This window comes from Ursus maritimus, unplaced genomic scaffold, assembly GCF_017311325.1.
Source record: "Ursus maritimus isolate PB19 unplaced genomic scaffold, ASM1731132v1 scaffold_6, whole genome shotgun sequence".
In the NCBI taxonomy this organism is placed as follows: domain Eukaryota; kingdom Metazoa; phylum Chordata; class Mammalia; order Carnivora; family Ursidae; genus Ursus; species Ursus maritimus.
In genome coordinates this window covers 7,293,205-7,305,547 of record NW_024426774.1, presented here as the reverse complement: position 1 = coordinate 7,305,547, position 12,343 = coordinate 7,293,205, and the positions used below count along the sequence as shown (strand labels likewise).

The following is a 12,343-nucleotide window of genomic DNA, read 5'->3' as shown; positions in this document are numbered from 1 at the left end:
CCCCTCCTGTTCCGGCTCCGTGCCTGCCCTCACCTGGCCGTCGTCCCGCCCCTCTTGGGCTGCAAGTTGCAGGCGGTCACAATGGCCGGCTGGCGTCAGCGCGGGCGGGGAGCCCGGGCGCCCCGCAGTCTCGCCCACGCCTTGGCTGCCCCACGGCTCGAGTGCAGCGAGCGGTGTCGGGTGGCCCTGGGGCGGCGGGGCCATGGGCACGCGCGGGCCGCACGTGCTGGTGGACACCACGCCCGCCAAGACCATCCTGGTGTACCGCAACGGGGACGCGTTCTTCGTGGGCCGGAGGTTCGTGCTGCCGCGGCGCCGCGTGACCACCTTCGAGGCGCTGCTGGACCAGCTGACTGAGCAGGTGGAGGTGCCCTTCGGCGTGCGGCGCCTGTTCACGCCGACGCGCGGGCACCCGGTGCTCGAGCTGCAGGCGCTGCAGGCGGGCGGCAAGTACGTGGCGGCCGGCCGGGAGCCCTTCAAGAAGCTCGAGTGAGTGCGGCGCCCCCTCCCTGCGCGGCCCGCTGCCCTCTGCGCCCGTGACTGGCGAGTGGGCGGCGCCCTTGTCGACCTTTGCGCCGTGACCCGGGGAGCGCGGGCAGCGCACCTGTCGCCCTCTGCTGGCGGTGACTAGGCCAGCGCGCGGCGCACCTGTCGCCCTCTGCTCAGTGACCCAGGGAGCAGGAGCTGGGGAGGCACACAGTCGCCCCCTTCTCACGGTGACCAGGCGAGTGCGGGTGGCGTTCTGTACGTTCTGTACCGGGTGACTTGCTAGTGCGGTCAGCACACCTGCGCGCACAGCCCCTCCTGCTGGCCGTGGGCAGGGCTGGCGTCCACCTGCTGTCAGCACGTGTGCTGCTGTCAGAAAGGGCTTGGGGTTAGCATTATTTCCTCCAGTCCCGTCCATGTTGCAGCAAATGTTGAGAAATTGTTCTTTTTGATGGCTGAGTAATATTCCATTGTATATATGGACGACATCTTATTATGTAATATAGGACATAAAAGTATTTTTGAAAATTGAATATGCTTCAAAACTGTCACAGGAAATGCCACTTTATAGAAACAATTTATGCCATCAAAAACATATTTATTTATGTGTCAATAACTATATGTTGCTCTCTTAAGACTTATCATTGGGCTTGTTAAGTGCACGGGAAGAGCAAGATGACTCTGTTTACAATAAAATATACGAATAATTAAAAAAAAGAAAGGGCTTGGGGAAGAGGAGTGGGTGGACAATGGCCCTGAGGGCAGGCCTCTCTGAAAAGGTGACCTTGGCTAGACGATGTGGAGAAAGAAAGGGAGTTAGCCATGCCGGGGAGAACTGCGGAAGCCCACTGGAAGGCAGGAATCAGATACGATCACCCTCTGCGTGGCTTACCCCAACTGGTGTTGCCATACCTGGCCAGGCATTCTCGTATGAACACACTTGCTAAGGTGTGAAATCCATGCATCTCCCAGCTGTGTCTCCGCTAGACTGTGACCTTGCCAGTGTTCTGCCCGGGATCTCCAGAATCCTGGACATGAAACAATGCTGGCCTACAGCCCAGACTCTGAATGTCTTTGGAGAGCAAAGAAACCCCTCCCCAGTGTCTGTTGAGATCAAGACAGCTGGTGGGAGAGATGTTAGCTGTCCTGGGGGAATGCACCTGTGTATAAATGCCAGGGTCACTGCAGACATCCTGGTGGAAATTGGTTGGCCATATTCAGCCTGTTAGTCATACTGGGTGGTGTCCACTCAAAATGTCAGTTTGATTCTTTTTTGTTTAGCCCGACGCTGGTATTACAGTCCCTTTGAGGTCTTATTGCATATGGGGTTATACAGCACAGTTCTGTTTATACCCACACTTTTCTTCTCAGGAGTTCTCCAGTGCTGCTTACAAGTTCTCCAAACTTCCTTCGTAACTCTTGTTATACAAATGTCTTTGCAACCCCAAAATTCAACCTTGCGGTTCTTCAACAAATAGCTGTTGCTCACCCCTTCCCACGGTGCAGAGTCGGGTGCTGAGAGGCTGGAGAGCTTTATGGCGTGCATTTTGGGGAGATAAGAAACAAATCAGCATAAACGAGACAGGGGTCACTACTATGACCTCTAGCTGCAGGACCTCTGAAAAGACTCCTTTACAAAATGCAAGGGGGAAATTGTTTCTTATCCTCCACGAATTCCTGACCTGCCGCAGCTTCACCCATTTTTTGTGTCTGCTGTGTTGATGCTGTTGCTGACTCCATTTATTTTATTGTGAAATGTACATACAGCAGTGTATACAATTCCGTGTAGTTTAAGCAAAACTCTGTGTAAACCACGCTCTGGATTGAGAGAGAGCATGACTCGTATTTGAAAACCTGCCACTCCAGCCCCATCCTTTCTCCACAGGTGACCGCCATTTTGGCTTTCGTATCATGCTTCCATGATAATCGATCCTCAAAGGACAGATTTTTCAGTGTTTCCTGTTTGTGTCCTTTATATAAACGCTATCATATTGCGTACCGTTTTCTGCTGGTTGCTCTTTCACGCGGCCAGGGGCTGTGGGGCTCATCTGTGTCACTAGTGTGCCCCGTATTACTGCCATGTGCTCTCGCATTGACGTGCCCTTATCCGATCTGTGGATGGCTAGTTTGCGTTGTTCTGAATTTTATGCTGAGATAAATGACGACGCTGTTGGAAACATTCTTTTGCGTGTCTGCTGGTGCATACAGGTAAGACTCGCCCTCTAGGAGGGTGCATGACTCATCTACTGCCGTGTAACCAATCACCCCGAGCTTTTTGGCTTAAAACAGCGTTATTATCTCACACTTTCTGGGATCAGGAATTCAAGAGCAGCTTAGCAGAGTGGCTGTGGCTCAGAGACTCTCATGAGGTTGCAATCAGCCTGTTGGCTACCGTCACCTGAAGGCCTGACTGTGGGGCGCCTCCAGGCTCAGTCCGGGGCCGAGGAAGGAAGCTTCATCCCTGCTGTGGGGGCCTCTCCGTGGGTGACTCGGCAGCTGGCTCTCCCAGCACCAGGGACCCGGGAGGGAGCCCCGCCGACGCTGCAGGGCGTGTTGTTGCTGCTGGTTCTCTGTCGTGCTGTCTCTTCAACTGCCCCGTTATCTTTGTGTGCTGGGCGTGACTTTCAAAACTTACTTGCAGAAATAATTTGAGGCCTAGGGTGATATTGTCTTTTGCCAAAGTTGATTTTTTGTGTGTTTTGGCCAGATACCTGTTATCAACTGTTCATGGTCACCTTAATACAACTTCAGAATGTGTGATAATTTGGGCCACCCAGATGGCTTGAAGATAGGACGGACTCCACTGGGGTCCCAGTTCACAGAGACGGGTAGTTCACAAGGAGCCCCGTTGCTGGTGTGCCCTGAGCACGTGCTCCTGCCTGCTGGCCGCAGAGCCTTCAAAGACATGGCTCAGCCTGTCAGCCATCTGTCTGCCGTGGGCAGTAAGCTCTGGGCTGCGGTGGCCCCAAATAGTGGGCTCACATGTTCCGATTTTCTTTATTTCCTGGATCTTGGCCTGGGAATTCCTCCTTATTTTGTTAGATGTCTTATGTTCCGAGAAAATGTTTTCATTTTGTCCTATTTTATTAGTTTTTAGTGGACACATTGACCAGAGTTACTTAGTCTATGGTCCCCAGGGATGGAAGCCTTCTCTCCCTCGTTCTTTACGTGTATTTTTATAGATGTACGATTCTGTGAATGACAGTGTCCTTCAGTCCATGGAAGGTGTTTTTCTTTTTTCTTTCTTTATTTGGAGAAGATTTTATTTTTTTATTTATTTGAGAGAGACAGAGAGAAAGAGAGAGAACAAGTTGGGGGAGGGGCAGAGGGGGAGACAGAATCCCAAGCAGACTCACCACTGAACATGGAGCCTAATGTGGGGCTCGATCTCATGACCCTGAGATCATAACCTGAGCAGAAACCAAGAGTCAGACGCTTAACTGACTGAGCCACCCAGGTGCCCTGGAGGGTATTTCTCTATAGTCTTTTAACTTCGAGGTTGCTGATGAGAAATCAGTTATCATAATTTACTTATTTGAAAGTAATGTTTTATCTTTTCTGGCTCTTTGAAGATTTTATTTATTTATTTGAGAGAGAGAGAGAACACAAGCAGGGGGAGGGGCAGAGGGAGAAGCAGGCTCCCCGCGGAGCAGTGAGCCCGATGTGGGACTCGATCTCAGGACCCTGGGATCATGACCTGAGCCGGAGGTAGACGCTTCACCGACTGAGTCACCCAGGCGCCCCTTTTCTGGCTATTTAAAATATATTTTCTTTAACCTCTGTGTACTGTGGTTTAAGTGATACGTCCAAGTAGCAGATTGATTGAATTCTCTGGCGTCTGGTGTGGTCACTTTCATCAGCCGTTGTGTCTCCAGAGGACCCCTCTGTCTTAACGCTTGCCCTGTTTCCTGCCTCGGAGTCGATGGGGCTGGCCTTTCTCACTGATGCTAACCTCCGGAGTCCTCCTCTCTGTCCCGAATTCCTGTCTTTTACCTTGGTGTTGTCCTTTAGGTACTTTGCTCGCATCGATCTTTTGGCTGATTTTTCTGCTCTGTGTAACATGCTATCAAACCAATTCACTGAGTTTTAAATTATTTAATTTTTATTTCTAAAAATTCTCCCTGGTTTTTCTTCAAATCACGGATGTCGTTCTTTAGCGTTTCTTGGTCCTGCATGGACTTCCAGGCTGGCTTTTACTGCAATGTCGTCCTTCTGCACCTGCAATGCCGGTGTGGGAAACCTGTTTCTGTTTCCTGTTATTTGAGTTGTTTTTTCTCAGTTGAGAGAGTAATCTCCTTGTTTTCTTTTGACTGTAAGTGACTCCTTTTATATCGATTTTAGTTGAGAAAATCCCTCCAGGGCTGAGGTAAAGGTGAGATTCTTCGGAGAGGGCTTCTGTGCTCACCTTCCGCGTGCTGCCCGCCCAAAGACACTCCGAATTCAGTTAGTAACATGAGATTTGGGGGGGCACCCAGACAGGGCAATTTTGTGAGCAGGCTCGCTTGTGTTCTGAATTCTTTTTTTTTTTTTTAAATATTTTATTTATTTATCTGACAGGGAGAGAGACAGCCAGAGAGAGAGGGAACACAGGCAGGGGGAGTGGGAGAGGAAGAAGCAGGCTCCCAGCGGAGGAGCCCTATGTGGGGCTCAATCCTAGGACTCCGGGATCACGCCCTGAGCCGAAGGCAGACGCTTAACTGCTGAGCCACCCAGGCGCCCCTTGTGTTCTGAATTCTTAATCGCATCTGCAAAGATGCCAATTTAACATCTATTGTTTTTGAAGGAAAATCTTAATCCACAGACATTCGAGTTGCCAAGAGGAATTGGATTAATGGCATGACGTTTTAGAGTTAAGTTCATTACGGTGATAATCCCGTTGCGTGTGGGACCTCACTGACAAGAACATGTCCCCTTATAGATGTCTGATGGTGACGGTCGTTGTCAGGCTTGACTCTATGCTAGGTTGTGTATCACTGTAACCCTGCTGTAAACGGAATTATTGTGTCGTCCCGAAACTCCTATGTTGAAACCCGATCCCCAGTGTGGGTGTTAGGAGAATGCTCATGAAGGGATTAGTGTCCTTGTCAAAGGGACCCTGGAGAGCTCGCTGCCCTTGCTGCCACGTGAGGACACAGAGAGAAGGCAGCGGTCCGTGGACCAGGAAGAGGGCCCTCGCGGGAACCCGAGCCCACTGGCACCCCGATCTCAGGCTCCCAGCCTCCAGGACTGTGAGAAATAAATGTCTGTTGTTGACGCCACTCGGTCTGGGGTGCCTTTGCTGCCGTCGCCCCAGCGGACTGAGACACTGTGTAGGCTGAGTTCGGACTTCCTACCAGAATCCAGTATTCAGGTAGGAGAACAAGTTGCTACTAAAATCGACTTTAAAAATCCTTTTCAACGTATGTATAATGAAAAGTATTTAGTCCCCCCCCCAGCATTTCCTTGTGAAATCAGCATGCGTCTTGCATGTGAGCTGACGGGAAGGGAGCTCGGAAGCTCGGGCCACCATGCCCGAACACGCTCGGGACGTGCTCCTCCTTCCTCTGTCCCGTGGGCCGAGGCGTTTTCTAATAGACCCTGTTAGACCCCGGTTGGGTAGAGAAACTGTCATAGTTTATTTGGAATGTTTTGGACATGTGGCTGAAATGCCGAGACTTTGAGGCGTTTCTCTTCCCAGATCTCTTCGTGTTTGTTAGTATTTTCCGTGAGGGAGGCAGCGAGGCCCAGGCCTCGGCGGGGAGCAGGGAGGGCCGATGGCGTCCTCACGTGTCCTGATTCCCTGACGTTATCCACGTACCTTCAGGCATGTACACAGATGGGTGCTGTTTGCATGCGAAGTTCATCAGAGAGACATTTAAATTCCATTTTCTTCACTACTTTTTAGATCAATGAAGTAGGAAACCAGAACCCAGACTTCGGTGAGTAAAGCTCTGACAAATATTTTGGTTTGATTTCTGCTGGTGTCGGTAGGCTAGCACTTGTAGGAATGTATATTCTGTAATTATCGAGCCATTGAGCAGTTAAAATTAATTTTCTCCAGCAAATAATCTTCCAGTTGTGCCACCAGCAAATGAACTTTGCATGAAATCTGATGATGTATCCGCCTTCCTGGGCTCTTCTCATTATAATGGCTGCAGAACGGTACATTGAAAAGACAACACCATCAAATCCATATAGAATCCAATCATTATTCAAACATTTCCTGCATTTTCTGGAATGAATTAATTTGAGATGCAGAACATAAGTTTTTCTTCTATAAAACAAAATATTATAGGATAGTAATTACTTTTCAAAAAAATGTCCTTTAAGACCTATAATTCGTGATTTCTTTTGTGGAGAAAGCCATATTCACACAAAAAGTGTAAATCAGGACATTGTGTGTATGTGTGTGTGTGTGTGTGTGTGTGTGTGAGCACGTGTGTGCATGCACATGTTTGGGGGAGAGCCCAAAGAATGCTGACTTCTACCTCAGTAGCATTTCGCCAATTAAATGACCTTGCTGAAGATTCATGTCCTCGTCAATAAAATGGGGTGAGTTCATTTCCAATGTCGTGCTGTGAGAATTTAATGAATGCGCTTCTTTCAAATGCCTGGCTTGATTCGAATGGGTGGCTTCTTCTTTTCCGTTGTTCTCTGGAAGCAGCACGGAGGGACGTCGCACATTGACGTCCAGTCTCTGCTCCAAGGCCTGCTCTCCTCTCTCCACCCCCAAGGAAACCCACGCCCCACCAAGCCCTTCTCCGAGCCCTGGCCTGAAGACTCCGTTCACTGCATCTCTGAGAAATCACTTGTTCTCTCTCTCTGTTGTATTCGTGTGCTCTTTGGAATGCAGCTTTGAAACAATAAGCAGGTTTTCGTAGGATCTTTTTATGCCTTAGTTTTTCTGCACTTATTTTTACTTTTTTTAAAAAAAGATTTATTTATTTTAGAGACAAACAAAGAGAGAGTATGAGTGGAAGGGGAAGAGAGAGAGAATCCCAAGCAGACTCTGAACCGAGCACGGAGCCCCATGTGGGGCTCGATACCATGACCCTGGGATCATGACCTAAGCCAAAACCAATTGTTGGATGCCCAACCAATTGTACCACTCAGGTGCCCTGTGCATTTCTTTTTACTTTTTATTTCCACTTAGTGATAGAATAAGTTGTCTCATTTGGGGGTTAGTGTTCATAATCAAACACAGAATTTAGGGAGTTAAAACTGGAAGAAGAGCTCATACAAGGGCCACAAGCAGGGTGGTGAGCCGGAGATCGGAGTGCGCCGTGTTTAGTCTGGGTCACAGAGTTTTCAAAGACGTGACTTGGCTGGGACATTTTATAACAAGGGAGTTCATGTAATAGGATGAAATTTTAGTTTTATTGAAAAAAGAAATAGAGGATTTGATTGTTCAAAAGGACTGAGTTTTTAGTTGCCTGCATTTCCATGTGAAAACAGGGCCCTGGAAGCAATGAGCACTGCTCACCCCAGGCAGGAAGTGGGGTCGCGCTCGCCACAGTCCCCACCATTCCCTAACGCTGCCCTGAGCAAGCATCGTCATTACTTGCCTGGCCTCTGTAGGCATCTGGCTTGTGCACTCCTGACTCTACTGAATACTTCTTAATTCCTTTTTCCTTCCAGCTGCCAACTCTTAGTCAATCCTTCTCTGACTGTTGCTAAAACTGCCAACAACAACAATCTCAGACACATAATTTTTTTTAAATCAGGAAGAAACTTTAAAAGCTATAAAATTAAGGTGTTTATTATCATGAAAAAAATATCTGTTCTATTTTCGAGGCATATGAAGGGCTCTCTGAAAGTCCCCAAGTGTCAAAAGTCGCACGAGTGGGACTCACGTATGTGTTGCTCTGGTGACTTTTCCCGGTGTTCAGTTTGGGCAGAATGGGGACAGTGATGTAATTCGGTGTGAGCTGGACTGGGAGGGACTCTGCTGTGACTCTGGTCCGTTTGCAGGACTCTGGGTGAGCTCACTTCTGCGCCCTCTGGTGAGCTGGTAAATAAGGAGGTTGAATTAGATGATTGATACCATCCCTTTTGGATTAATAAGGTGACAGGAGGGAAGGAGTGGCACTCGGGAGACAGTTTCCCATGGGTGTTGCCAATGGCAGCCAGTGTGGCATTGTCCTGCGGTGACCTTGCCGTTGGCCTTGCTGTTGGGTGTCCATGTCCCACGTGCTGCTCTTGACTCTAGTTTAAGTTGCTGTGGGGTCACATATGGGTGCCAAGAAGGGGTCCTCGCTGAAGAGGCTCTAATCTTCCACCTCAATATTTACCTTCTAATTAGGTTTTTCTTTCTTCTTTTGCAGCTATATTCATATAGTTCCCAGAAAACCTGCAAAGATGAGAAGGTTGAAGGAAGTACGTGTTCACTGCTAATTACTAAAGATGGGATAGATTGGGTGATCCCGGAAAACTTCGAATGTCAGTGTTGAATGATGTCACTTTCACAAAATCAGCGTTTTGTAGGCAATGCCTATAAGGTCATGTTGCTCTTGAAGCCCGAATCCACTGTGCAAGCTTGTCATGCCTGTCAAAGCACTCAAGTAACTAACATGACGGGAGTCAGTAAAAATACTCTTAAGACCGTGGTTAGGAACATCATCATCTCCGAGACACACTGTGCAATTATTTATTGAAACTTCTCACTTTTCTTTTGTCTTTGGAGATTTGGACAGACGGGTGTCAGGAAAAGCTATTTTAAGTTATATAACGTTGAAGCTAATTATAATGCTAAATTTAAAGATTTGCTCCAAGTTCTCAACATTTTTGTGCTTGACAGACATTTGAAAGGTCTAGAGGGTAGAGGTTTCCATCACTCTGTTCACATCACCTGATTCTTAGCAAAAAAAATCCATTTAATAAGTATAAAAGAGATTTACCTTTTAAAGTAAGCAACAGAAATTGCTAGGTTTTAAGCAAGATACCCTGTGATCTTTAGAATGTAACATGATTTTTACTTTTTTTTATAAAAATGGATTTGTTCTTTTGTTGGGTATCTCAAAGGTGAGATTTTTGAGAGTATTTACTTCTGTAAGTGGAAGTTTTGGTTCCCCCGTGAGCTGATGTGACGACTGAATGGTGAGAGATGCATAATGTACCAGGAAGATGTCAGTGCTGGTCCTCCTCCTCCACAGTTTAAGGAAGCAGGGCTTCCATCTGCCCTCGAACCTGCAGCCCGAGTTCCAGTAACGGACAGCCTAGGAGCTCCAGCGTGGGTCTCAAGCACGAGCCTGCAGAAGCTTTTAGCTGTTTCCTTAGGGTCTGCATTCAAGGCAGTGTGATGAGTCACGTCGTGTTTATTACGTACCCACCCTACACTGTAACTGGCCGGGGGCAGTGGGCAAGTCTCCCACAGGAAACAGTTCCAGCCCTGATTGAATTTCAGGGCCACCTGAATAGAGAGAGTGGTGATGGGGTGTGATTATTCTTAACACCGGGGTACCTGCTTCCCTCTCTCCAGACGGGCAGGGAGTGGGAGTGAGGAACAATTCTGACAAGCTGCCCTCAAGCTTCAGTCTGTGTACCCTTCGTACGTTTTGGTGACTTAGAAAATAAGACATGATTATCATTAGCAGTTAGCATTTTAGGACAGGCTGGAAACCTGCAGGTTATGTTGTCAAACCCCCTCATTTTCTAGTTGAGAAGGCTTTGATCAGTGCCGGATGTGAAGCCAGCCCGTTAGAGCGGGGACCGCCGGGCGCTCACCCTGATGGGACTGTAGTCACCCCAGAGAGTTTTGTAATTTTTCTCATGGAATTTATGCTTTCTCATCTAAAAAATCTGATTGTAGGGGCACCTGGGTGGCTCAGTCATTAAGCGTCTGTCTTCGGCTCAGGTCATGATCCCGGGGTCCTGGGATCGAGTCCCACATCAGGCTCCCTGCTCAGCGGGAAGCCTGCTTCTCCCTCTCCCACTCCCACTGCTGGTGTTCCCTCTCTCGCTGTCTCTCTGATAAATAAATAAATAAAATCTTTAAAAAAATCTGATTGTAAAAGGAGACCTTAATGAGAAGAATGTCAGAAAGTTGTGCAGAAAAGCTCAATGAAGAAAATGGGCGTCATCCACAATCTTACGTCCGCAGGTCAGCGCCCTTTGACTTTGTCACGTCTTTTTCCAGGAGCTGTTCTGTGCTCTCGCAGCAAGCGTGTATACATGGAAACACACACGTGTACAATACATGCATACATATGTGTATATGTGTTTGCAGAAATGGGCTCCATCTGTTTTCCAGTCTGCTTTTTATTTGCTGTGTGTCCTGACCGCTTTCTCCTACAGTACTGATTTTCTGCAACATGGTTTAATGGCTGCAAGATATTCGGTCATGTGAATCTGTCATAATTACTTAACCCGCCCCTATCAGCAGATCTGTGGGTCATTCTGCGTCTTCATTATTTTAACAGTGATGTGGCGGACCCCTTATAGAGACGTATTTGCTCACAGTCATGACTGTTTGTAGAGAGGTGGGATTAGAGGCCCCGTTGTAAGATCTTTAGTATTTACCGCCAGGAAGTGTATTGCCCGTAACTACCCTTGGGTTGTGTGGCATAGTGTGCGTGGCTGGGGGTGCTGGATGCCCACTGCCCTGGGCCCTCTGCTTTTGTAGAAGAAGCCACTGAAAACGGTTCGTTACTGTTGTTTGGTATGTAAGTTCCTGTCTGGGTGGGAGCGTAGTATGTTCGGGAACATGTGTCTGTGATGTAGCCAAACTTGAATGAGCCACAACCAAGAGCTTTGACTGAAAGGGAAGATTTGGCCCAAGAAATCTGTTCCCATGAGTGGACCCTAAGGGTAGCCTGAAATTAGGATCTGTGTCTTACGAGGGCAGAGCTCCAGAGTCGCAGGGCCGAGGTTTGTGGGTCACCCTGGGGAGCACCTCTCTCTCGTGCCACCTGTACTGCTTACCTACCTACCTGCCTTACCCCTCTTCCGCCAGCTCCGATTCCTTACTAGTACTTACTACACCATGTCTTTCCTGCTCTGGGGCTTTTGGGGGACATCCCATAATTCTGGGGATAATCTAATCATGAGCTCGAGTGAGCTGTTTCTCTTATTCTAGGGATGGAAGTGCTCTGCTGCGGCGTCAGATGGAGACTGTGTCTCCTGTTCAGAAGCAGTACAGCAGGCAGGCCCCGTGGCGGTTCTCGGACTAACCTGCCCCAGGCCCCTCCGCTCACAGCCGCCAAAGCCACTCCGGGCACCTGCTGAGGAAGTCAGCGGCCGCAGTTCCAATCACGTTGGACGCTGCCCGTCCCGTGCCCTCCGGCCCAGCCCTGGAAGAGCAGGGAGGAGGAGGAGGCTGAAGGCAGATGAGATTGAACACCACGCCCTCTCCCACTGTGGCTGGGCCAGGCCTGCGCTGGGGGAGAAGCTCTGTTTGGGATGTGGGGTTCAGATTTAAGTTAGAATTGGCCGGGTTTTGTCTGTATCTGCCGGGACGATCCTGTCGTTCTTCGTTTTTTGTTCACGTTGTGTGTTACGTGGATGGATTTTCAGCTACTAACCCAACCTTGCGCCCCTGAGACAGGCCCCACTCATGCAATGTTGTCCTCTTTACATACTGTTGGGTGTCATCTGCTCACACTTTGTTTGGCATTTTTGCATCTGTGCTCATGGAGGGATGCTGGTCTGTAGGTTTTTATTCTTGTCATGTCTTTCTCTGGTTTTGGTGTCGTTTCTTCCTTAAATGTTTGGTAGAAGTTACCTGGTGAGTCAACTGGGCCTGGAGTCATCTTTGTGGGAAGGTTTTTAACTATAAACCCAGCTGCCTGGCTAGATATAGGCCTCCTCAGGTTATCTCTTTCTTCTTGAGTGAACTTTGCTAGTTTGTGTCTTTTTATTTATCCATTTCATTTCATTTGTT

At 48.5% G+C, this 12,343-nt stretch overlaps 1 protein-coding gene across 1 annotated transcript in view; it reads left to right on the top strand.

Moving 5' to 3' along the window:
• Positions 1–202: 202 nt before the first annotated feature.
• DCDC2C (doublecortin domain containing 2C) overlaps positions 203–12,343 on the top strand; it is a 51,258-nt gene continuing 39,117 nt past the window's right edge. Inside the window, exons 1-2 of the mRNA XM_040623083.1 lie at positions 203–489; positions 8,790–8,841. Coding sequence (XP_040479017.1) covers positions 203–489; positions 8,790–8,841 — 339 coding nt within the window. The remainder of the gene's footprint in view (positions 490–8,789; positions 8,842–12,343) is intronic.